Source organism: Schistocerca gregaria, chromosome 2 (assembly GCF_023897955.1).
Source record: "Schistocerca gregaria isolate iqSchGreg1 chromosome 2, iqSchGreg1.2, whole genome shotgun sequence".
NCBI lineage: Eukaryota > Metazoa > Arthropoda > Insecta > Orthoptera > Acrididae > Schistocerca > Schistocerca gregaria.
The window spans coordinates 473,642,840-473,670,836 of NC_064921.1; the positions used below are offsets into that span (position 1 = coordinate 473,642,840).

The 27,997-nt window shown below is 41.2% G+C and overlaps 1 protein-coding gene across 1 annotated transcript in view; it reads right to left on the reverse strand.

Moving 5' to 3' along the window:
- Positions 1-12,124: 12,124 nt before the first annotated feature.
- LOC126326497 (CCAAT/enhancer-binding protein zeta-like) overlaps positions 12,125-27,997 on the reverse strand; it is a 177,542-nt gene continuing 161,669 nt past the window's right edge. Inside the window, exon 16 of the mRNA XM_049995645.1 lies at positions 12,125-12,343. Coding sequence (XP_049851602.1) covers positions 12,225-12,343 — 119 coding nt within the window. The 3' untranslated portion in view covers positions 12,125-12,224. The remainder of the gene's footprint in view (positions 12,344-27,997) is intronic.

Consider the following 27,997-nt stretch of genomic DNA (forward strand, 5'->3'; position numbering starts at 1 on the left):
GGGAACAGAAAGCTGATTGAAACAAGATGTCAATGACAATGAAATCCTAAATTCAGATTGGAATGTTTATTGTAAGTATATGTTAGTCACCAATAGTGGTGACATGTTTATTGCAGTAAAAAATTCAATAAAATCTAGCGAGGTTATCACGGATTCCAAATGTGAATTAATCTGGGTGAAATTGAGTATCAAAGAATTTTCCTGAACATGCCGTTGTAAAAGAGGGCGACTTCAACTTGCCAGGTATAGATTGGGAGTGTTATGCCATCAAACTGTCAAAATGGTGCCAGAGACAGGGATTCATGTGGCATTGTTCTGCATGTCTTGTCCGAAAATTACCTTGAGCAGATAGTTAGCGAAGCAACTCATAAAGGTAATGTTTTAGACCCATGGCAACAAACAGACCAGAACCATTTAATGAGTGTAGAGGAAGGTATCAGTGACCATAAGGCTGTGACAGCATCTATCACAACAGGTCCTACAAGGAATGTTAAGAAAGGTAGGAAGATATATTTGCTCAGCAAGGGTGACAGGATACAAATTTCAGAAGACCTCAGCAGCTAGCATCAAATATTCGGTGATGGAAAAAATTCAAGGCACTGTTCAGTATGCCCTAAGCAAGTATGTCACGAGTAAGGTTTTAAGGGATAGGAAAGATCCACCGTGGTTTAATAGCCGTGTTAGAAAAGTGCTGCGTAAACAAAAAACACTTCATCTCAGAAGTAAAAACCTAGCTGACAAACAAAATCTGAATGAAACGAAAATGAGTGTAAGGGGAGCAATGAGAGAAGCGTTCAATGATTTTAAAAACAAGACATTGTCAACCAACCTTAGTAAAAATTCTAAGAGATTTTGGTCATATGTAAAATCATTCTCTCAGTGACCACACCAGCACCGAAACGGAAGACAACAGAGAGAAGGCCGAAATACTATATTCGGTTTTCCAAAGTTGTTTCACTGTGGAAGATCACAACACTATCCATACTTTCAATCATCGTAGAAATGTCGAAATGGCAGATACTGAAATAACGAATTGCGGATTTGAAAAGCAGCTACAATCGCTTAGTAGTGGAAAGGCGTCAGGACCAGATGAGATATCTCTTAAGATTCTATAAAGATTATTTGAAAGAACTTGCTCCACTTCTAATGACTGGAAAAAACTGCAGGTCATTCCAGTTTTTAAGAAAGGCCCTAAGACAGATCCACACACTTATAGACCTATATCGTTGACATCACTATGCTCAATGATTATGACATTTTTGGAAAACGAGCATCTCCTCTATAAAAATCAACATGGATTACGCAAACAGACCCCCTCGAAATTCAACTCGCTCTGTTCCTCCATGTGATCCACAGCACAGTGGACAACAGCACTCCGGTTGATGCCATGTTCCTTGATTTCAGTAAGGCATTTGACACCGTCCCGCATTGCCATTTAATGAAAAAAATATGAGCTTACAAAGTATCAGAGCAGACTTGCGATTGGATTCAAGACTTCCTTGCAGATAAAACTCAGCATGTCACTCTTAACAGAACAATATTCAGAGTACCACAGGGGGTGTGTGATAGAACAGTTGCTGTTTGCAATATATATAAATGATCTAGTAGAAAGCATTGGATGCTTTTTAAGGCTATTTGCAGATGATGCAGTTGTCTATACCAAAGTAGCAATGCCAGAAGATGGTAAGAATTTGCAGAATGACCTGCAGAAAATTGATGAATGGTGCAGACTCTGGTGGTTGACCCTCAACGTAAATAAATGTAACATATTGTGGATACATAGGGAAAGAAATCCACTACTGTACAGCTACAGTATTGACAACATACAGCTGGAGACAGCGCCTGCTGTAAAATATCTAGGCGTAACTATCCAGTGCGACCTTAAGTGGAATGACCACAAAAAACAGATAGTGGGAAAAGCAGATACCAGACTCAGATTCAAAGGAAGAATCTTAAGGAAATGTAACTCATCCATGAAAGAAGTAGCTTATAAAGCACTTGTTCACCCACTTCTTGAGTACTGTTTATCTATGTGGGATCCCTACGAGGTAGGACTGATAAAGAAGATCGAACGAAGAGCGGCGCCTTTCATCACGGGATCGTTCAGTTGGTGAGACAGTGTTACGGAGATGCTAAACAAACTGCACTGGCCGACGTTACAAGAGAGGCATTGTACACCACACAGAGATTTACTATTGAATTTTTGGGACAGCACTTTTCAGGAGTCTGACAACATATTGCTCCCCCCTCCACATACATCTCGTGTATTGACCATGAGGAGAAAATTCGAGAAATTAGAGCCAATATAGAGGCTTGAGAGATTGGATAGTGGTACCGAAAGTACCCTCCACCACACACCATTAGGTGGCTTGCGGAATATGATGCAGATGTAGATGTATTGCTGTTTTTGATGAAACAGGTTTACAAGTAAAGACCTTCTCACCTTTACCAGACCAATTTTGATTGCAGCTTTGATGCACACTGATGCTTGTTTCAACCCTGTGTCACCATACCCCAGTACCGACTCCTTATGGTGGTAACTCATGATATTAACACTACTAACAAAAATCAGGCTGCGCACATTCTGAACAACATTCCTATAAAGGTGTATACGAAGTGGCAAAAGCTTAGTTATAACCATCCTGTATACATATAATCTGGATTGATTTATAGAAAATTTGGTGCATAAACAGAAAACTTCACAAGTATCTGCACTGTCGGTTTTATAACCTCCTATGTAGCTCCAGTAGGGGTGGAGTTCCAGGCAAAGACGTGTTTTTTTTTTTTTTTTTTTCCTCCTCCCAAGGGCAAGAAATGGATTTTGCAGCCCCGGATGTGTGGGTTGCCCTGCATACCCTGCATGGCAGGCTTGTCATGGGAGTACTATCAGCCTGCTTTATCTTTTGTTTTAGGGGCTACATGTGTGGATGGGCGCAGCTGGCTGAAGGAGATGAATAGGGAGAGGTGAGGAGGTTGAGGTGGATAGAGAGGGGGGGGGGGAGGGGGCGGCAGAGGCAGGAAGAGATGGACTGGAGGAGATGGGGGCAAGAGAAGACGGAGGGGGAGGAGGAGATTGACTGAGAGGTAAAGGTGATGAACAGAGAGAGGGGGAGGTGGAAATGGACAGGGATAGGAGAGGATGGGCAAATAGTGGCGGAAGAGGAGATGGATAGTGAGGAGGAAATGAACAGAGAGAGTAGCAGGAGGAGAAGACAGACAAAGACTTATCCTCAGATATTTTTACATGATAAAATGGCAGCTGGGGAAAAGTTGCTAGCTATGTTACCTCTGAACAATCACCTTTTCTTCTATGTATAACTTGAGGCAATTACGCAAAAGTCCTATTTCAGAGACTTCTCTATGCAGAAGCATCTAACTCGAGTGCTATAATAGTATCATCTCCAACTGCAACAGAAGGTTGGGTCTGCAATAATTTACATGCTAACGCATACAGAGTACATATACAGGGTGTATACGTGGACGAGAAAAAAAAATTCCCGGATTTCCTGGTTAAAAATACACTTTCTCCCGGATGAAAATACACTTTTCCTCAGAACTGTAAAACTTATCAATCCATTCAATGGTTGTGGTTTTATACACCGGTGTAGAATTTCCCAGCACTTTAGAAAACGAAACTTAGGGGGGAAAAAACATGTTTTGGAAAGATGTATGATGTGCAGCACCATGTACACTGCATATTTCATATTACAAAAGTATAAATTCGAATTCCACCAAATACCGCATGTTACTTTCTGAAGGATTGAGATCGAGATTGCAATGCGTTTTGTAAGCCAGTCGTAGCTCATGTCAAGCAATCTCGCCAGCCGATGACAGCGGATATTCAGAGCATAGGACACGTGATATAGTCAGCCAATAGCAACATCACTGTTGAGTAGCACGAACACACAAATAGGGAAAGGTAATGGCTTAAATTACTATACATAGCGCTGCTAAAAGAAAAGAAAAGCTTTCACGTGGCCTACAATATTGCCCTCTAAGATTAATAAGCTGCAAGAGAAGCTAAGCTTTCGCATGTAACGTTGATGTTTTTTGCGCGTGTTACACTTTAAGATACATCACACAAATGTGCCAGCGAAGTTTTTAACAACGAAATAAATGTCTGATCTGGGCTCGAAAATATTCCAAATGGTCGTTCTCAAAGATGTGAATTTTGAATAAGAGTCAAATGCTCTGTGATTCAAGAAATTCATTGGACATTGGCAGACAGAGCTTATTTTTGTGTAAAAGGAAATTTACTTTGCTTGAAAGTAACGCTTTTCTAACAACCATTCAGAATATTTTACTGTGACCTGTTAGAAATAGATTCGTTTAAGCAGATGTGCCAGATGACAGGTGTCGCCGTGTTTGCGTAGCTACAATGACGCATGAAGCCCGTATGTTTGTATGTGGAAAACATTAAAAGATCTTACGTTATGTCATAAAAGCAACAAGATGTTAGAGGATACTTCAAGAGTATGGGAATTTTGTGAACCCTACTAAAATGCATAATTCAGCTTAAAGCGCACATTCGTATGTCCAGATTCAGATGTAAATTTTCTTTGAGTACCAGTACCCGCATTATCTCATGTTTGGTTCTTTATTATAGCATAATGCCATACGTGCTAGATGATGAAAACAAGAACTTAAAATGTAGTGAACAGTTGAACCTAGGCAATAGTGTGGAATTAAACACTTCGTTTCAAATAAATTGACTGCCTTAGCAGAAATTTCTTTAACAAACCGACAAAGATAACTTCATTGTCCTGCAAGGCGATTAACGCTTGACTGTCAGAAAGGTAGAAACAAAATAAAATCTGAAACTAATAACTTATTTTAGCCTTGCATAATTATGTGAATGTATTTTAATTCACTTGATAGCTCCCAGTCACAGAAATCCGTTTTGTTTTCAATTGACGTGAGAGTAATAAACGAAGAGGAACAGCAAAATCACTTAACATAAACATGGATCACGTGAAGACTACCACCTCCTCACAACAACTCAGACTGCTCTGTGCACCAGGTCCACATCTACGATTTTTCCTAACGGGGGCAATACTAGATAGTGGCGCTCCTCCTCCATCGAGCGTTTGAGGTAGGACACCAAAAATTTAGAAAATCGACTTCAGAAATATCTGCATATTGTAGCGCACATCTTTCTGAGGGAGGATGCCAAAAACTTAAAAAATCGACTTTTCAGAAATATCTGCATATTGTAGCGCACATCTTTCTGAGGGAACATAAAAAATGTTACTTGGTCTTCAGTGTGCCGAAGTGCAGTGCCACGCATCTTTACAGAATTCTTCCATCGCACGTCTCTGTATTTCGCTCTGTGGAATTCAAACGTGTGATATTATGTAACGGTTGCCATCAAACTATATTCAGACCAGTGGAAATTCAAATGTCCTGAGGTGCCTCTCCTGCTCCCAGTCGGCAGGTTTGACATCCTGCCCCTATTTAAAGAATCTCGCAATTAGTAGTGTATGGGATTATTTGTAACCAGGAGGACAAGAACTAGCGCTTCCCATGCCCAGGTTCCCGGGTTCGATTCCCGGCAGGGTCAGGGATTTTCTCTGCCTTGTGATGACTGGGTGTTGTGTGCTGTCCTTAGGTTAGTTAGGTTTAAGTAGTTCTAAGTTCTAGGGGACTGATGACCATAGATGTTAAGTCCCATAGTGCTCAGAGCCATTTGAACCATTTGAGGACAAGAACGCTTCAGAAAATTTTCAGTCTTTACTGCTTATTAGCTAATAACTTGCTGTTATGTGTGACATAAAATTAAATATAGGCTACATAAAATGAGTAAAGACAAGAGACAAGCAAAACAGTACACATTTCTTCAATTCTCAAGTACTAGCTTTTTATCTCTCTAATCTTGCCGCAGTTTTATATGGCGTACTTTCCTTTCTGGGAAAGAATCTATTGCACCATCAAAGTTCGTCAACGTTTTGCTACATGAAAAAAACGCTCAAAAGCTGTTAATACAAATAGTACCCAAGACCGGTGTGGTTTCTCGATCTGATTATGTGTATTTTGTCACTGTCTGCTAGATAAAACGAAACAGGCCTGCCTAATATTGCACCAATTGTTACACACACCGAATAAACGAGACTGTTTTGGAAAAAATGTTCATTTTTATAACAAGGCAGAATATAATTCACGAGTACCAATATAAAATGCCTATTAGGCCTACTAGAAGCAGAAGGTCTTATGTTAGGAAATAGTTTCATATTTCATTGATCCTCCCTAGCTTCTGAAGCATGAGATCGAAAAGTGACAGTACAAAATTTTTATATAAATTTGGAAACGTCATATTCTTCCGTAATTTGTGAGTGTCTCTGTTTCTTCTCCTTCCTCGTTCTAACAAACAAACTTGCCATCACTAATTCTGTAACTATTCCTGCCTGTGTCCAAATTTATTCACTGGTTGACCCTGCCCCAATCACCAGTTTATTTACCCCGCATTTGTTCTCCGGTTAGGCGTAATTAAGCCTTCGTACAACGCGTTCTCCGCGCTACTCCCAGAATAGAACTTTAGCGGCTGCTAGCCGGGGACTGTATAACTGGCCCTTAGTGGTCTAGCCAAAAATTTTCTGTCTACATTTCATTTTCTTGGATACACAGAGAAGACAATACATAATCTTAGATGCCTGTTATTCCTGTTAGTCGTTTATTTCCACTCTGGTAGTCAGAATCTATGGAATTTGTTAGTAATTACAACAACGCTGATCACTTTGCAAACCCAGTCAACCACATAAACAGCGATTGTTATTCACCCTTTCGGCTTCATTCGCTCAGCTCGTATAGACCCGTCCCCTTTTGTCTGCAGGAAAGTTTATCTCTAGATGCGTCGGGGATTCCCCGGTCAGATACATCACGTACACTATGCAAGCATTCAAAAATCAACTTACGATTCATTCAGACGTCATCTTAGAATTTGATCAAACCTGTTCAAAAACCAACAGGGATGCGTTCAAAATCACATGAGTAATCGATAGACCAACGTGTGCTGGATGCTAGGCGCTTTATGAAACAAGGTATTTTTCCTCAATTATATGATTTTTGGGACCCCCCCCTCCCCCCGAAACTGCTGCCCGGAACAGATAGATGCCCCGGTTTACCTCCGCCCCCCTAGTTCCGGGCCTGTTGTGCATACGTGAACCTGCCAGCTTAGGTACACCAATAAAAATTTTCCGGATAGCATCTGGCTGCTTGCTTCTATTGTTTATACAGCTAACTGCCACAGTTCTGTAGCCAGAAGCAGGAGACGGTGCTACTCATACGTGACTCAACTGCACATGCGCATAAGCTCACCTGCATCCGCTCAAACGAATCAAATGTACACAGTTGCGACGTCACGCTCATCAGAGGCAATTTGTTGTGATGAAACATTGCATAGTCTTCTTAAAGCCTTTGGCACATTTTGCTGTTGGCAGACACTTGTTTGAGCACTGTGTTTTGTTCCTGTATATGGCGATTTCCTTAGCATCTTCGGTTTTATTTTCGTTTTTTTTTCTCTCGTTCGAGTTTTATTGCTGCAGTATTATTCTGCAGTGGCAAGATACAGTAATATTCTTTGTTAGAGTATTGGTTGTTACTAGTCAATGTTACAAAAATATAACCAAAAACTAATACAATGAAAATTCCCGGAATTCTAAAAGATTCCTGGGTTTTTCCCAGTTTTCTCCTGAATGAAAAGATTCCCGGTTTATCCCTGGATCTCCCGGTTATCCCGGGTCGTATACACCCTGATATATTAACAGAACAGCATGCATACTGTGAGGAAAGAAATTGGTTTGTTCATCAGCATGGTATCAATTCCCTCAGTCTGACTTATTTTTCCCTTCTCAGAGAACTTTTCGCACAAGGCCAAATATTGCTTTTGTACTGGTTCTAAAATAGTCAGTCATGTATACCAGTGAGAATCAATGGATAATGTTTTGCCATAAGCATCAAGAAGACCATTTTTCTTTGTATAAGAGATTAGTTCTTCCCAGCACTCAAAATCATGAACGACAGACTAATGTTCCGCATTAAAAACATTTTGTAGAACTGTATTTAGCATATGGTCGGAACAATGCAGTCATCAATGATTACTCAATGCAGTGACATTGTTGCCATAGACATTGTTGCCACAATCAGTTACCTCAAGTATAATTATTTTAAGCATTTTCTGCCATGAGACATGACACTTGTGGGATGAGGTATAATAGCCTTTTCCATAACTGGACTACAGTATCAAATAAGGTGTAAGATTAAACCTTCACCTCCAATAGTTTCTTATGGCTAAAAATATCACACATACATAGCCACACACTTATCAATAGCCACCTCCAGAGTAGATTCAGAAAGATGTTTCTTGTCAGATGAAGATGGTTGTTTATTAGACAGAGTCTCACTTAACCACTAACATGAGTTTCAATTTCACTGCAAACTGAAAAACAAACAAAACTGAAGCTTTCCCCATTCCCATCAGTTATAGGCTTACACCATTTGCCTTACCAAGTTTATTCATATTGTACCTAACAATGCTCCAAACTGGTGTTGCATTTTTCGCAGAATAGTTTACTTGGTTCAGTAATGAAATTTACAATACTGCTTGTAGTTCCACTTTAACTCCTGATTACGTTGATTTAAATAGAGGTTCCTCTTCCTGGCAAATGATACTGTGAGCATGGATTTACCAACCCATCTCTTTTTTGCCACTGCATTTGATTCCGACCAGTTGTAAATGAAAACTGGATTCACAGCGTTGTAAGAATTTCTAAGAAAATAATTAAATTTCTCATTTACTGTATGCCTCTGGTAAACTTCTTCCCATCACTCATCTTGTAAATGCTCTATGAATAACACAAGAGAGCCACCACACAATTTTTTCTACTAAATCTTATTAGTACCCTTTCTATTTACATGCAATTTTAAGCAAGAAAATACAGATACTACAGCTAATGCCGACCTCCTTTCTGTCCTGGATCACATCACAGTCATGGGGCACAATTATTCCCATGGAATCAAACTTGATAAATATATTATGATTGTTACACCCTATGCTGTCCAAGCTGCTGTTGCAGCTGATTATTATTAGTATCATTATTATTACTGTTATTTATTTCAGCCACAGCTCACTCAAAAAGTGTTGCAGTGACATTTAAAAAAATGATAAATACATTATGTTTCTTGTTTGAGCCAACAGAGAAATAGAGATTTAAAGTAATGCATCCCCTGATACCAATAGAGCGACTGCAGATGAAGTTGCACAAAGAAAGCAAGCCAGTGTGCTTTATTGATAATAATGAAGATGGGTCAAACTGTGTGTTTAATAATCCACTCAACAGCAAGTTGAAGAAAAGTGTGTGTTTCCAGAGAGATAGACAGTATTAAAAATAGTACAGTTTTCACTCAAAAGATTAAGATTACGTCTATCATGAAGTTAAATGTATTTCACCCTAAAACTGAATTCACGTTATAAACAGAGAAAAATAACAGCTTCAGTTGTGTGTTTTTTGGGAGGTGGGGGGGGGGGGGCTATCTTACAGTTCCGCATCCACTGTTAACTCGACCTGTTCAGATGCTGTCATTAATCAGAAGTTAGTGCATTCTCAAAAACATAAATGGTTGTGTTTCCAATCTATAATACACAGTCTTCTCTAAATCAGGACACACAGAATCATAGATTTGACATATTAAAACAAGTAGCTGCAACTAACTGTTATAAAGTGGAATTTTACTGCTGGTATTCACTGCTGGAGAGTACTTAACCAGGGTATCAATTCCATGAATGTGATCTGTCAGTTGTATGTTCATAATTACCTTTACCATTAAATCTTCCCTTTCTGCACTCATGTTGCTCCTTCAAGTTGTGGTCCTGTTGTGCAGTGCCACTCAAAGCTACACCGAACTCCTTAACCAGCTGCTTCAAAGCGCCGTGATAATGGTAGATTATGTTCTCTGCCTACTAGTTACAATATCATATAACCACATCTTTTCAAATTCCTTTGGTATTTAACGGTCCGCATGACATTTTCAACAAATCAATTAAACACTCACATTTAAGTTCTTAATAACCAAACTCATTGACAGACAGATTGTTAGTATCCGTCAAAAAGTAAGTAACTAATTACTTCAGTAATCCAGATAATCTTCTTTTGTTTTTCTTTTTGGAACAGCAGCCACTATCATCCCGACCTCTTCTCCTTTGGCATCCATAGCACCCCATAAGTCACAATGACAAAGTGTAAATGTCTCCTTCCCCACCAGTAAAACACTCTCCCTCCGTCACGTCTTGTGTGTGTACTGTGCTTACATTTGTGTTTCGTATCTGCATATAAATAAAAAAAATGAACGCATAGTATGCAGTCTTTCCTCTGCCGTTACTACCATAAATTAAGGTTTCCATGTGACCATCTACGACTGGCGCAGTAGAAAGGAAATGATACACGTTGCTACCCTAAATAGCAACATGTATCACCACAAAAACAAAGGACATTGTCTTGCACAAGAAATAATTATGAAATAGATGACCAGTATAGATGATAAACATGAAACATAAGAAAATAAACTGCTGTAATGGTTGAGAGATGAGCACAGCTACTGCTGTATTAGTTCACACCTGTTTCCAAAGAAACTGCCTCACAGTAGCTTGCTTGAAAAATGCACAGGCAGTATTCACGCTGCCAACTATTTCTATCTATTTTACAGCAGTTTCCACATTCACACATTACGACAAAGTTTATTTGAGACATACTGTTCGAAGAAAAATTATAGTTATGCGAGTTTTTACTGTTTTGTCAAACCAAATAACAGCTGATATAAGATAGATGATAAGTGAAACACACATATATGATTTATGAATGTTACTTTGTCATAATCTGGATGATAAGTATAATTCAGTGGAAAATGTAGCACTACTGCAGATATTGAGTTCAGTTTGTACTCCCTACATAGCTGTAAAGAGAACAAAAAGTTTAAAGTACAACAAAGCAGTGCAATTAGTTATATTGTAACATGTTAATTGATGAAAAATTCCTAAGCATTCTGTATAAAATATTGAATACACTTTTCTTTGTTATCCTTGATAATGGTACTGAGGGGTCACTGCGTAGGAGTTCTAGTGTGCAAACTCTTTGACTCTGAAGATGCAAGTAATATGAAGATGGATTATGTTGCTCTTCTCTTGAATAAATGAAGGAAAAGGAAAAATAATAACACAAAACAGTAATAAAAATAGAAGGCACCCAGGAAATAGAAGATAAGGACTTGATGAAGACAGAGATCACAAAGAGGCATTTCAAAAAAATATTTAACCATTTCATGATTTTTTACTGATGCTGGACAGTAATGTGCAGAGAGTTACTGCACTGGAAAGTAATAGGTATGTGAAAAGAGTTACATGTAACTACAAAATGTTATGCCACAGCATTCAGTAAATACATTCTAACATGTAAAGAAAACGGAGATGTTTTCAGGAGTATTTAATGTGGATGGTGATGAAAAAATGTAATACTTTCCAGTCCTACTAGTCAGCCAAAGCAATAGTTCAAAATACTATTCCATCATACATTGTTGTGCTACAGAATCGAATTTCTGTTGTGTTTGTCCGTCATACATTGTTGTGCTACAGATCTGAACTTCTGTTGGGTTTGGTAAACTCATTTATTTTTTGTTTATTTTTGTGTCAATGTACTGCAAACATTATATATTCAAATGTACACTAGTAAGGTTGCACTGAATTAAGAATGTACATTGCACATGTATGCACTATGCCACCCAAGTTTATGCGCCTCCGTATTTTCCACGCCAATAAATGCAGAGGTCATTAAATGTGGAACATAACCTCAATTGGAAAAGGATGAGTTAGTAAAACTGTCCATGTCCTCTTTGAAGGAGCTATCCCACAGTCTGCCTTTATCAATTAAGAGGAATCATGGGAAACTTAAACCAGGAAGGACAGGGAGAGATTTGAATTCTCCTCCTCCCAAGGTCTTAATCTGTGTGTGCTACTTTACTCACTGAAATATGAGAAGCAACTCTAATACCATCACCAAAAGCATAATATGCATCATTTTTGTGTGTGATGAAACTGGTGCTGAAGTGTCAATGCAGCCATATAAATTAAAAACAGAGCACATAATAAAACTAATTAATATTTTATTTACATTCTGCCCTGTCGTGAGTTACTGTACATAAACACACTGGTTGCAAAAACATTTCTGATAATGTCTGAGAATTCAGTTCCTTCTTCTCTTAGTAACAGGTCCTGATTGCTTTCCTTTATGTTTGCGTTTCCATTTCTTGTTCTGTTGCATCCACATATCTCTCTTTGCCTCCCATTTCAGTTGTTTAACATCTGCAATTAAAAAATGAAAATTAGGGGAAAAGATTATGCTTTTTCAATATTAAAATATGTGCACATGGACACACTGAAGTCCTAATCTATAAGTCTATATCTTAATCTACATTTACACATTGCATGGCATATTACAGTGTATAGCAGACAGTTCGCCATGTATCACTAACATTCTCTCACCCTGGTCACTGTTGATTCATCTGCAAATGAGTGTTGGTAAGCTTGAATTTCTCTAAATTTACCACCAAAGACATTTTTTGATAAACATGCGGTAGGAAGTAAAATGTTGATTGAGTCTCCTTGGAACATGTATGCTCAGAATTTAATGGTATGCCTTCCTATAATGAATAACACCTCTCTTACAACATATGTGACTGAAGCATGGCAACTCCATGTCACACTTGTCCTGATTAAATGTACAATGAGTAAATGCACAGTTCCTCTTTTCATTTTCTTCATTGATCTTACATGGTAAACATCTCATACTGACAAGCAACATACACAAACTGGTTAAATGAAGGTCTTCTAAACATATCACTCCTGGCCTCACCATAGGGTCATCCTCTCAGTTGGGTCACCAAAGACAGTTTCTGGCATATGGTGAAAGGGGACTTTTTCAGCCTAGAGATGATTGGTCAGTATTTACGTAACCCATCTTAGTGTTTTGTGGTCAGAGTCTACTATGCTGGGTTAAGGGCTAGTGACTTCTCCATGAAGGAAGGTGTTTTCTAGCAGGTGTTGGAAATACACTTGGCTGGATGTCTCCCCAGATATAGGAAGCAAATTGTATGCTCTGGAGGTGGTTCTTATACTATTTCTGAAATTGAAAGTAAGTGATCCTTCACGGTCAACAAAGTTAATTTTCCAATAAGGAAGGCTTATAAGAATTAATTTCCAGGCGTGACCATGGAATTCAGATTAGTTGCCTTTCAATCTGCTAGGCAAGTACTGTAGTTTAATGAGTGGGCATGCACTCAATAGGAAGAGACCTCATCATCAACATGTGAAGTGATTAGCTACCTGTAGGCAGCATTAATTATAAGTAACAGGCTTGGTGACGTCTAACTGAAGCCAATAAATTATATATGCTCCTGTAGAAACTTGGAGTGCAGTTTTATGGTGTGTGGTCTGCTTCCTACTGACTTTAAACTGGTATCCTGTTTTGTTCTCAAGAAGATTATCATTTCAAGTTGCTAGGAGCTGACTGGAAGCAGCATACTTACTGTTTAGTGTTGTAGGGTTTCCAGTCCAGTAGTCACAGTCTAGATCCTGGAATTCTGCTACAGGCAGGTAAATAGCTATCCAACATTAATTATTGGTTTTGGAATAGAGACTAGTATAACTCTGTTTTCATGTGGATGTGAGGGGTTTCTTTAGTACACACATTTTTTGAGCAATAGATAAGACTGTGAAGTTTTAGTACAAATCAGCACACACGAATTCCATAAATTAATGATACAATCATAATTAATGAAAATCTATGACAGTACTCTATTCAAATTGATTATACTCGTATACTTTTCAGTCAGCACGTGTACACCCTAAGTCTGCACCTGCAAGCAGATGACTGATTTTGAGATGTGGATACAAGATTGTGTTTCTGAACCTATTGAAGGTGTTCCACAACACACCAGAGAAAACACTGTGCAGGATAATAAGTGTACATCTGATAGATCAGACAGTGAAATTGCAGGATTGTGGCATCTGGCTAAATTGCTGTTCAAGCACAAAATAAGTGAGTACATGGTCATTAGCACCTCATGGAAGTGAAATGACAGTCAGTATACAAAAATTAATGAGATAGGAACATAAACAAATAAAAGTGATACAAAAGAGAATATTAGAGAAGGAAAGTTGCTACTCACCATATAGCGAATATACACACAATTATAGCATTCAGCCCTTAAGGCCTTTGTCAACAAGACACACACACGCACGCAAATGCAACTCACACACAAGTCTGCAGTCTCAGGCAACTGAAACCACACTCAGTTGCCTGAGACTGCAGACGTGTGTGCGAGTTGCATTTACGTGAGTGTGTGTGTGCGTGTGTGTCTATTGTTGACAAAGTCCTGAATGGCCAAAAGCTAAAATTGTGTGAATCTTTTTGTTGTGCCTATCGTGACTCAGAGAGTAACAGCTTTCTTTCTCTAATACTGTTACATTCCATCCTAGATTTTCCATTGTTTGATAGAAAAGAGAAGTACACAAAATCATTAAAAAGTGCAAATACACCCATAACAGAAGAGCTGGTTTGCTAGCACTCTCAATATCAGCCCCATTATATGTACAAAGCTGTAGAAACCAGACAAATTTAGCCATATTCAGATGAACGCTATTTTGTCATTCATTAACAAATTCTGACCAATAAGGCAACTTTAGAGCTACTTTCTTCTACTTTTACATTCTTCTAAAATAATTATTTTTCAGTAAGTAGGTTTCAGGATAACCACATAATCCATACAACACTGTTTTTGAAAATTTAAAAAAAAATTTACATTAGAAAAAGTTACACACAATGTATACCTTAAAATGTAAGTAAGTTTTTCTTCACATTAATGATGTGGCTAATAACAGTTTTCATAGAAAATCATATTGTTTCTTTGCATGGTAGATCTTGACACAAGGTTCCATATACAAAGCAACACCACATTGCTCACACTGGTACCAGGCCTCTTTCTGAGAAGCTTTTCCACTTTCTTTTTTGCACCTGAAAATATATAAATGGCATATACAAGCAGCATACTTCTTGCTTGTGGGTGGTATCCACTACAGCAAATATCCCTCTGTTCCACTTTGCACAGCAGTATCAGTAACATGTTGCACATCATCTTCAATTAGCTCAGCTGCAAGTCTCGTGATGGAATCAGTCATTTTCATTCCCTCCTGGTGCTCTGAATTACACAGCTAAAATATTTTTGACACTCCCATGTCATACGAATGTACAACTTCCTCCATGATTTGATTGTTCTGTACTGAAACCACACCGTACTACAAGATCTGCACGATCATCACATGTCTTGTTCACAATGTAATCTAATATTGTAAGTGACTTCATCATAAGTGTTTTATTCTTTTAGGTATGTGATACAAATGATGTTGCATACACACACCTCTTTAAGTTTCCATTTTATCACCTACAAATTGTTTTCATATCTGCACACGATTGCACCCTTTCCCTGTTTAGTTGCAGCTAAATCTTTGGACACTGTTTGTCATGTTTTGCTTACTGTACCACTGCACCAGTTCCTTTCTGACCCAACTGCTCCAAGATTTCTGGGCTGGAGTAAAATTTGTCTAAGTAAGCAGTGTGGCCTATTTTGCAATGTAAGTCTCACAATTAATTACATAAATATTGTTTGCTTCAGCAACAGTATATAACTTCAAACTACATTTGTGTGGTTTATTCTGAACATATACGTGAAAACTCACATGAACGAAAAATGGACACACTCCCTGATCTACCATAAGTTTCTCAGGCAGACAATATACCCTAGTATAAGGCTCTTTGGGACTGTTGTATTAACGAATAACTCTGAAGAGTGGATGATACAACTTCTCTTGGTCTCTGTTGCTTGGAATTGTCAACTAGGTGCAAACAGAGTAAACATTAAGTGACTCATCACTTGCACACAAAAATTCACCCAATCATTGGATTAGTGTTCCAATCCTGAGCCATCCTGAAACATACATATGAAAAACTATGGCCAAGAAACACCTACTTTCACTGAGTGTCAGTAGCTTCCACAAATTTAGTACTGAATAAGGTTTCAGTTCATTTTTACTATGTTTCTTTGCTACTACCTTAGATGAACATACATGTGTATGAGCTTTAGTTTCTCTGATGTCTTCATTGGTTAGAAAAACATTTGAACAATGGGTATCTCATGTAATCGATCTTCATGAGAACTTTTTGTGGTGCTGTGTTAAGAGGTAAATGCACCTGAGTGTCAGCTGTAGTCTACACACCAATGGACACAACAGACTTTTATGCAGTGCATTCTGATGTTCACTATTTGTTTCATTCTCTTGCAATAAATGGCTTTCATTCAGTTAATCTGTTGGAATGAACAATGCACTGCTAATACAGTCAAACAGAAATGACCACAGAAAACATATTTTTGTGTACGTAGTAACAGTAACATATTATTATTTAACAGTCAGCCTCTTGCTTTCAAATGTGTCGCTTTCTCCAAAATCATCTTTTTCACTACATCAATCATCTAGAATCTCTTCAGCAGTAAGTGGAATGGTGATTTCCTGGCCAAATTAAGTTTGACATGTTATACTGAACGAAAATTACAGCTCATAATGAGTAGCCAGCAGAAGGTGCAGACAAATCTTTCTATTCATCTGTGAATGCAAACTGTAAGAAAGACTGATGGATGCGACATCTAAGATATAAAATACATGAAGCCAAAAGTGCAATCCATAGTTTTTATGAGCTTGATGCTTTTTGGACAGCATGTAGCCCACAAATTCTATGGTCTTGGCACCAAGAGTGTTAAACTAACTTGGAGGACAAGTTAATTGTTACCGTGCAAACTTTCGTCAAACTGTTGTGTAAGTGAAAAAATATTGTAGTAGAAGTTTCAAACTATGTTTGTTGTCACCCGAAATAGAGGATTAGCACCCAGCAAAATTATCAACTGACATTTTAGGTGCAGGATACAATGTGCTGGATGGCAGTGGTCAAACACAAAGCTTCTCCAACCTCAGCTTGTTGTCCTACACCTCCTGTCACTCCTCCCTCAATCACATATGACCCTGCCCATAGTAGTCTCTAACAATATGCAAGACTGAACAACATGTAAAACTTTTTTGGTAGCTGCATATGCCAGTTCACAGCTCCAAATTTCCATGTACCCACTACAATATCACTGCCTTCCACTTTTTTTATCAGTAAATAAAACTGTTCTTTACTGACTGGGCTGGTTTCTCTGTTGAACACATGCACTGGGTGTCTTGCAGTGTACTCTGTGAATCAGAGGAAATGGGGAATTCTGTAGCTCAAATGCATCCAGCCTGCCCCAATGCCCTCAAGACTGTAAGTAACACAGCAGCACAGAAAGTTAAATTCCTATTCATGCCATGGAACACCGGCATAAAATACAGAGCAATAAAGGTAATCACTTCCTTAGACCCATTGTTGTATATTGCCAAATAGTTGGCATATAGGTATAAAACATTTATAGGTTAATCCCAGAACACTGTACTTATATTCAAGAAGAGTCAAAATATTGTTGCGGTTTCTGTGAGTACAGAAAGGAAAGGAAGATCAAGATTTTATGTCCCTTCCATACTTAGGCCATTAGACAAAAAGCACAAGGAAGGATAGGGAAAGATTCCAAACATATTCTTTTCAAAGGAACCATCCTGGCATTTGCAATGAAGAGCCAAAGAAACTGGTACACCTGCCTAACATCGCTTAGGGCCCCCACAAGCACACAGAAGTGCCGCAACATGATATGACATGGACTTGACTAATGTGTGAAGTAATGCTGAAGGGAACTGACACCATGAATCCTGCAGGTCTGTCCATAAATCCATAAGAGTACAAAGGGATGGAGATCTCTTTTGAACAGCATGCTGCAAGGAATCCCAATATGCTCAATAATGTTCATGTTTGTGGAGTTTGGTGGCCAGCAGAAGTGTTTCAACTCAGAAGAGTGTTCCTAGAGCCACTCTGTAGCATTTATGGATGTATGGGGTGTAGCATTGTCCTGCTGGAATAGCCAAAGGCTGTTGGAATACGCAAGGGACATGAAGGGACGCAGGCAATCAGACAGGATGCTTACATAAATGTCAGCTGTCAGAGTCGTATCTAGATGTATCAGGGATCCCATTATCACGCCAACTGCACGCACACCTCACCGTTACAAAGGCTTCACCAGCTTGAACAGTCCCCTGCTGACATGCAGGGTTCTTGGGTTCATGAGGATGTCTCACGTCCGCCGCTCAATACAATTTGAAACGAGACTCGTCCGATCAGATAACATGTTTCCAGTCAAAAACAGTCCAATGTCAGTGTTGACGGGCCCAGGTGATGCGTAAAGCTTTGTGTTGTGCAGACGTCAAGCGTACACGAATGGGCCTCCGACTCCAAAAGCCCATATCGATGAAGTTTTGTTGAACGGTTGGCACACTGACACTTGCTGGTGGCCCAGCATTGAAATCTGCAGCAATATGCAAAAGGATTGCACTTCTGTCACATTGAACAATTCTTTTCAGTTGGCATTGGTCCCATCCTTGCAGGACCATTTTCCGGATGCAGCAATGTCGGAGATTTGATGTTTTACTGGATTCTCGATATTCACGATATACTCGGTGATGCTGAATCCAATCATTCGTGCACCTACTGTAACACTACATCTAAATTCACTTAAATCTTGATAACCTGCCATTGTAGCAGCAGTAACCAATCTAACAACTGCGCCACTTGATGTCCTAAATAGGTGTTGCTGACCACAACGTTGTATTCCATGTGTTTACATTTCTCTGTGTTTGAATATGCATGCGTATACCATTTTCTTTGGTACTTAAGTATATCTGGGGCAATTTAAGAAAACTATGAAAAACCTGTAACTGAATGGCCAAATGTGGATTTAAAATGCCATCCACCCAAATTTGGGTCCAGTGTCTTAACCACTGTGGCATTCTGCTAGGTTCCAGTCCAGAGTGGCAGCCAGCTCCACCAATGGAAACTGATCAACATTATAAGTCGCTAGGTCAGCTTCTGCATGAATCCCAAACAAAACTGTCACTTGTAGGCCATTTGAAGATGCCATTTCCACAATTGAGCACATATGCTTGTCATACTAAGGAAAGTTACACTGGCTGGATAGTTGTAGCTCACAAACCTCAGCACAGAGGCTGGCTATGGTGCTGAACTAGTAGATACCCTTGGCCATCCTTGTCCCTAGGCAGATAGCATCTATGATGCACGGGTCTCACCAATCCACACAAGTGGCCCTGTAATCCAACCAATTACACTGGCTGGATAGTTGTAGCTCACAAACCTCAGCACAGAGGCTGGCTATGGTGCTGAACTAGCAGACACCCTTGGCCATCCTTGTCCCTAGGCAGATAGCATCTATGATGCACGGGTCTCACCAATCCACACAAGTGGCCCTGTAATCCAACCAGAAATGCAAGAAAGCCTTATAAAACTGTAACAGGCATACACTGTCTGTTCCCCAGTATTTACTCTAAGTTCACAAGTACAATCTATTAATTGTAGTTTGCCACTGACCAACCACAGTTACAGGGTTGGAAAAAGAATGAAATATAGCAAAATCATCCATTGGTCTGCCAACAGTAATGTAATGCCATTGATGGCAACAGCCTTGACACACGTCATTCTACTTTACAAACAAACCACAATGACTTCCTTAACAACATTTAACAGAAATGATATAAGATGAAGGACAACATGAATATGGTAGAAATGGTCAGACACCCCACTAATGTGGGCCGTACTATGATATCATGCCTTCAGGTGGTGCTGCAGGCTTTCTCAATATCAAAAAGACATCAACGACATGTTGCTTGCTTGTTGAATCAAGGTTTCCACATGTTACCCCAAGTTAAATCCCCTGATACTTCCCTGATTTCCAGACACATTTTAGCATTTTTCCCTGAAAAATTTTGAGATTGATTGATTGATTGAGTGGGTTTATGGGACCAAATGGTGAGATCATCAGTCCTGTGATTCCTCACAGATGAAAAAGGGTCAGCTATGGATGGATCCAGTGTGGAGTCAAACACACACAATAGAAGATATAAAAGGTTAGACCAAATCTAAAAACTGGAAAACAGAGTGCTCTTTCCATGGGGGAGTGGTCATGGGGTCCCAGACTGAGAAAACATGAAGAGAGACCCAAACACAGCCAACCTGCCTCTGCTCCAGGAGTAAAGCAGAAACCTTATATCAGGAAATAACCATTTTCACAGAGGAAACTGAGGACCAATTCAACCATCTATGAATTGTCTGCTAACATTAATATTAAAGAAGACTATATTTAGCATAAAGGGGACATTCTACCAATATGTGGGATATCATCAGACTGGTTCCACAATACTGTGGCAGTGGTTCATTACAGAGGAGGACACAGTGGGTGAGCCAGGTATGGCCAATGTGTAGACGGCATAAAGCACTGGACTCCTTCCAAGAGGTGTGGAAGGAAGAGCACCAAAGCACAGCAGTGGACCCTTTCCGAGAGGAGTGGAAGTAAGAGCACCAAAGTGCAGCAGTCTCCTCGATTGTGTGGAGTTTAGTACTGAGAGCAGTAGCACTCCAGATGTCACTCCACTTTCGTGCAAAGAGAGATTTAACATAGCTGCATATCTGCACCTGGAGTCACGAAAGGGAATGGAGCATGAGTATCAGCTTATCTAGCCAAACAGTCAGCCCGTTCATTCCCTGGGATAACCACATGACTTGGGACTCAGAGAAAGACAACTGAGCAGGCAGCACACACCAGGAAGGAGAAAAGACCATGGACACCAGAGATCAAAGGATGACAAGAGTAGCATGCTGCTCAATGAGTTGGTACATATTAAAACACTATGGAGGAAGGCCTGAGTAACAAAATGGGCACTTTGGTAACAGCTAGCAGCTCTGTTGTGTACACACTACATGATTTCTGCAATAAATGGTGTTCTAAGCCAGTAGGAGACATGAAAATGTATCCTGCTTTATCTACCATCTTAGAACCATCAGTGTAGAAGATTGTAGTACCCGAAACTCTGCAAGGATGGAATGTACAAGGGAGACCATACGGGCAACAGAAACTTGGAATAGGTTGGTCCTAATCTGTGGTCCAGGCACCATCCAGGATGGAAAGGGGGGGGGGGAGGGGGTAGAGGAAATACATGTGTACTTGTGGCACATTTCAGTGAATGGAGATGGAGATCCTGACAGAGGGAAGTGAGAGCATTCCAACCGGCAATCCCACCTGAGGGTATTGCTAAGGAGGCAGATGTCCCTCATTTGCAAAGACAGGGTACATGGGATGGTCAGGGAATCTGTGAATGGCAATTGTGTACAAAGCCAGGAGTTGGCTTCGTCGTATTTGTAGAGGGGTAACCCTCACTTCTGTGAGAATACTGTCATTGGGAGTAGTGTGAAAGGCACCAACAGCCAGACTCACCCCACGATGGCGAACAGGCTTGAGTATTTTCAGAGTGGAAGGAGTCATTGGGCCTTAAACCAGACTTCCATAATCTAGTCTGGACAAAGCCAGAGCACTGGTAAGATGGAGAAGAGTAGCATGGTCTGCACCCCAAGATGTGTGGGCCAGGAGGCAGAGAGCATGCATATAGTCTTCAGGTGGCAAATATGGGACAGCCAAGTCAGCTTTACATAAAAAAAGGTCCAAGAAACGGGACTGTGCTGTAACATCTAGGAGCTGGTCACCTAAATAAAGTTCTGGATCAGGGTGTACTATGAATTGGCAACAAAAATGCATAACCCGCATTTTGGAGGGAGGAAACTAGAAGCCATGGGAGACAGCCCATGCAGAGGTTCGCTGGGTGACCTCTTGGAGCTGGTGCTCAGCAGATGCTACCGAGTGCACCAGATGCAAAAATTGTCGACATGCAATGCCCCCAATGCCAGGGTAACCAACAGATATTACAAGCCCACTGATGACTATGAGGAAGAGTGTAACACTTAATACAGAATCCTGTGGGATACCATTCTCCTGAGTTCCAAGGAGTGCTGAGGAAGTGCCAACTGGAACCCAGAAGAAGCGGTGGGATAAAAAATTGTGAATAAAAATCGGAAGGGGGCCATGAAAGCCCCTGTCACTGAGGCTAACTAAAATGTGAAATGTGCTGACATTTAGTAGAAGCCAGTCAGATTGCAGTTTCGAGTCTGAGTAAATAGTCAGTTCGAGATCGTCCTTCCTGAAAGCCACACTGATATGGGGACAAAAGGCCCCGAGATTCGAGTACCCAACATAATCGGAAGATGACCATCCTTTCAGTTTACAAAGTATGTTCATCAGGCTAACTGGGCAGTAGCTGTTGAGAGACGTTGGGTTCTTCCCAAGCTTAAGGACATGGATAACTATACTGTCTCGCCACTGTGAGGGGAAGGCACCCATGAGCCAAACGTGGTTCAAGACCCTGAGTAGATATTGCCTCTGTGTAATGTCCAAGTGTTGGATCCTCTGGTTGTGGATGGAAACTGGGCCTGGGGCTTACATGAAGAGGTAAGAGCCTACAAGAATTCCCATTCATTGGAGGGTTCATTATAGTGTTCAGCTTGGTGAGGGTTGAAACAGAAGTCTGGTTTCTGCCGGAGACAGGTGGCAGGATAGGAAGAGGATGCCGAGGATGACGCAAAGTGTGTCGCGAGGTGTTCTGCAAGGACCAATGGATCAGTAGACAGAGCACCTTGGAGGATAAGCTCCTTTACAATTGACTGTTACTGGTGGCCCAAAAGGCTGCGGAGCTTGAACCAAACCTGTGATGAAGAGCCGTACCTCCACAGCAAGGAAACACAGTGCTTCCAACATTCCTATTTACTCCACTTAATAGGGTAACGACCCCTAGCTCAGAGACACTTAAAAGCGAGGAGGTTGGTCTGTGAAGGGTGACATTTAAATTGTAGCAGTGCCCGTCGGTGGTCCTGGACAGCAACTGCTACATCCTTGGTCCACCATGGTACTGGCTGATAATGAGGGGGACCTGTGGATAAGGGGACAGCAGTGCTAGCAGCGTGAAGAATAGTGGCAGAAATACCCTGCATGACCGCATCAATGCAGTTTGAGAGAGAAGTGTCAGAAGTGCACAGCAGACCTATATGAAGTCCAGCTGGCCCTGCAGAATGCCCAACGTGGGGCCCTGTCTGCCTGGTAGCAGCAGGGGAATAACAGAAACTCTGGCAAGTGATCACTGTCACAAAGATCATCACATGGGGTGACCAATATAGGCAAGCCACGAAAGCAGGAGAGGAGACTCTAAGATAGAAAGCAGCAAAGGCTCCATGAGCAGCACTGAAGTGGGTAGGGGAACTTGTCATTGAGGAGACACAAATCAAAGTTTGTAGTAAGCTGGTCAAATAGAAGACCCCTACCCAACAAGGTGGCACTCCCCCACCGGGGTGGTGTGCACTGAAGTCCCCAAGGAGGAGATACGGGGGTATGAATTGCTGTATTAAGGTATACAGTTCATTACAAGAAACTGGCCTACCTGGAAGGCAGTAGACATTACAAAAGTGATTGCTGCAGTCGCCCGCCCTCTAACTGCTAACACTTCCAAGTTGATATGAAGGGGGATCCAGTCACTAATGAAATCGATGCAAACCAAAGTGCAGACCCCTCCAGACACTATCCCGGGCCGGCACAGTTCCAACAGAACGCTCAATAACAAAAAACTTTAGAATGTGGTCATCATGAAAGTGAGTTTCTTGAAGAGCAAGACAGAATGAAGAGTAGGAGGAAACAAGGTGTATTTCTGGGAGGTGGCAATAATATTCGTTGCAATTCCACTGGATTATTATGTGGTGAGATGAGACGTAAAGAAGCTGAGGGGAGGTCAAGTCACTTGGTCAGTGAGCTTCTCCAATGAGGATGGTATGACATCCATAAAAACGGTCTCATTTGGGATGAGGTGGAAGTGTGAAGCCCTCCGGGAAGCCGGGGAAGCTTTGTCCTTTGACTTGCGTGGCTTCTTTTTCTCCCTCAGAGGGTGGGAGGAGGTGTTCTCAGCAAGGGATTAGATGGCAATGATTACAGTATAGGACAGAGAGTGAGTGGTTTTGGGACCTTTGGAGCACTGGACTCTCCCCTGGCCCAAGTGTGCAAGCTTTCTGTACTGATAATGCCAGGAAGGGGTGTTCTGAAATGAAGCCCCATTCCTTGCATGAGCCAGAGAAGAGGATGTTTTCCCTGGCTGTGGAGGAGGAGGACGAGCGGTTCCTGGAGGGGAAGGGACGGGAGCCGCCAAGGGTGAGAAAATGGAAGGGGGCAGGATGCGGGTAATGGTGAAGGGTGAGGATAGGAGGACATAACTGAGGCATAGGTAAAGGAGAGATTTACAGGGTGAAGTCTGTCAAATTTCTTCCGGGCTTCAAAGTAGCTGAGATAGTCAAGGATCTTTATTTCCTGAATTCTTTTTCCTTCAAGTAAACTGGATATTCCGATGAGTGGGGAGAGCATTTTACACAGTTAGGCGGTGGGGTGCAAGGGCTCCCCAAATGAAGAGGGTGGCCACAGTCACCACAGAAGGGAGTGGCACCACAGTGCAAGGACATGTGGTCGAACTTGAGGCAATGAAAGCAATGCGTGGGCGGTGGAATGTATGGTTTCACATCACATCTGTACACCATTACCCTGAACTTCTCAGGCAGGGTATCCTTATCAAATGCCATGATGAAAGTGCCAGTGTCTACACAATGGTCCTTAGAGCCTTTCTGGGCACACCGGACGAAATGAACGCCATGGTGTTCCAGATTAGCACTAAGTTCATCATCAAGGAGAAGTTCCCTATGGAAAATTACATCCCATGTCATACTGTGTGTCTTGTGAGGAGTGCCAGCAGGCTGTGGCCGAGTAGTTCTAGGCACTTCAGTCTGGAACTGTGCTGCTGCTACGGTCGCAGGTTCAAATCCTTCCTTGGGCATGGATGTGTGTGATGTCCTTAGTATTAAGTAGTTCTAAGTCTAGTGGACTTATGACCTCAGATGTTAAGTCCCATAGTGCTTAGAGGCATTTGAACCATTTTTTGTGAGGAGCATTAGTCATGGGAACGTCTCCTAAATGGTTGCAGGCACAGAGGGGGGCTGGCTGACTGGCGGAAGTTGTCTTTATAAGGAGAGAGCCAGAGCTCATCTTGCTTACTGACTCAACTTCACCGAACTTGTCCTCAGTATGCTCGTCAAAGAAAAGGGGTTTGGTGGTGGCAAAAGTCTTCCTGTCAGTCCTGGTACAGACCAAGAACTGTGGAAAGTGTCTTGCCCCAAGCCGGCACATCCAGCCCTCCTCCCAGGGTGTATTCAAGGAGCATAAGCCTGGAAAGGCAGAAACAGGAACTGAAACAGAACTATGTTAAGCAAGAGACACGGCCGCAGTAGAGCAGCCAGAGAGTTTAACATATTTCATGTGCCAAACGTCCGCCCCAGTACCACCCACTCTGAACAGGGGCTCGCCTTGTAGGCACCACCCAGCCACACCAATGGCCGCCTGGCAGGACGGTTGTTGCTGGGAGTTCTGATGTGCCAGAAAGATGGGCAACTACTCCTAGGCTTCCACAAGGCATTCACAGCACAGGTACCACCAGAGTGGTCCCTGTGGGATCAGGGTACTCAGCCAGATGGGTATGTAACAGTTCCACCACATGGACTGACTACCGAGCTGGTGACCTAGCAAGGAGGCAAAACGGCTTTGGCGGGGAGGGAGGGAAAAGCAGAAAGGAAGAGGAATCCACGCCAAAAACGCTAGGGAGGGAGTTCTTCCGCAACTGGTCTGCACTACAGATTTCAAATTTAGAGATGAAGGTCAAACACCCGAGGGAGGACCAAAAAAGAAAAGGCAAAAAGGAGGAGGAAAAGCAACCAACCACACCTGCAAGATGAAGCAGCCGACATAAAGAAGAACACCAAGAGAAGGAATGGAAGGGGCAAAGGGAAAGGAAGAAGGACAGGGAAGGAAAAGGAAGGGGAGGGGAAAGCAGCCCAGTAAAGAATAAAGGCTGCAATAGATCAGGGACCCGTCCGCACCACACATGTACCCACCAAAGAGCTGCTGGCCCCCTGGGGGTACAAATTTTAAGATCTCAAAGGTAAGTAAAGACATAAGTTGACAAAAAACGTAAGGACTTCTGTATTTCTAAACATGTGAGTAAAAATCTTAAGTACTAACATCAACATCTTTTGAAATGAACTGTTTTTAGATTGACAGAGCAAGTCAAATGTTACATATGTTTCATCAAGACCACAGATTTTATTTTATTTCAATAAAACAAAACACATTTGGTGACAAAAATGTGTATTTCATTGGAATTGCAAGACAGGTTTAAAATATCTTCACTGATTGCAAAAATAATCTCAGAAAACAGTAGACCTCTCAAAAGAAGTGTATTAGGCAGGGAAGAGTTGTGTGAACAGACACTGTAGGCAACTGCCAATAAAATGTTAGGCCTACTATGTTTGTTATTGTCAGTTATTACCCACTGTGTTATGACTATTATTTTATGGGTACTGTGTTTTTTTTTTTCACAAAATATGTGAGTAAACAGTGTAAAAACTGCCAGTGACTGTCACTATTTTCTTCCTCTTATCAACCATACTTTCTAATATATAAACTACTTTCAAAGTGCCAAAATGTACTAGGATAAATAAAATGTCATAAAATGCCACACTGTACAATGTTCTTGCGGTGAGACAGTCGCAGTTCCTGAAATCCATTGCCCGTGGCCTCTGGCCTGCCGAGGAGCTCCGCAGTTCTGAGTCCATGGATAAACCACAAACATCTGCTGCATTACACCACACACAAACAGACTTGGCCTGCAGGCAGATCGGTGAGACCAGATCCTATGGGCAGGGCCTGCGCACTAGTGGGAAATGATGGGCTTCAGATTGGCAGGCCGGATCTGTTAGAGATACCCACAAAAATGGCCTGCAGTTTTGGCCCGTCATGGAAGGCCACTGGTGTGGCCAGCTATTTACATATGTCGCAGACACCACGTTGATGAAATGAGACCACGTTGAATAATCCAAGGGAAAGATAATTTGCAAGAATACTATGAAAATCAATACTAATGACAATAGGTAGCAATTCACCGTAAAGATGGTCACTGAGCTGCAGACAAGCACATAGAAAAGACAATCACACTCTCACAACTAAAGTTTTGGCCATAGCCTTTGTCAGAAAACAAGAACACACACACATTCACAAAATCATTCAGACACAACTCATGCACACATGACAACTATCTCCGGCCGCTGCATCAACAGACTCTGAGAATCAAATCCAAACAAACCTGTCCTGACGCCCCCCTGCCTCTCATTGGCAGCTGCTAGGCTAACAGTAAGAAGTGGTGGCAGCACTGACTGAAAGCTGAGGGGAGCAGCAGAAAAGGGAGAAGCAATAAGAATGAGGAAGTAGGGAATCGACTCACATACTCAGCTGCACCCAGCCAGCAATGATGCATAAGATCTCAGTAAACAAACCATTTCATCTACTGAGACAAAAACTAGATTTTTCCAGTATTTTTTGAAACTTCCCTGATATTTCCCTGACACATTTGAAATTCTCTGATATTCCTTGATTTCCAGAACTTGTGGCAACCCTATGAACAGTGTCCAGGTTGTCAATCATAGAATTATAGCACCCTAGCCAAAACTAAAAACTGAACTCCAGAAATAGGCAAAGTCACTATTTAACATTTACTCCAAGCCTTTACAAGCATGTAGTGAGGGGGAGATCTGTGATAACAACCTGGACAAGCACAGACCTACACTTACTTCAAGAAGCATATTATAATATTATATACATCCAAGAGTTATAGAAGTCTACTGCTTCATAAATGTGGTGGAACAGGGACAGGGTAAGGACTTCTTCGGCTGCTTCTGTGAGATGCCACAACACGGTGTAATGCATTTTGTCTCATCAGTTGTGTCACGAACTCACTCTCACCTGGGGAAGT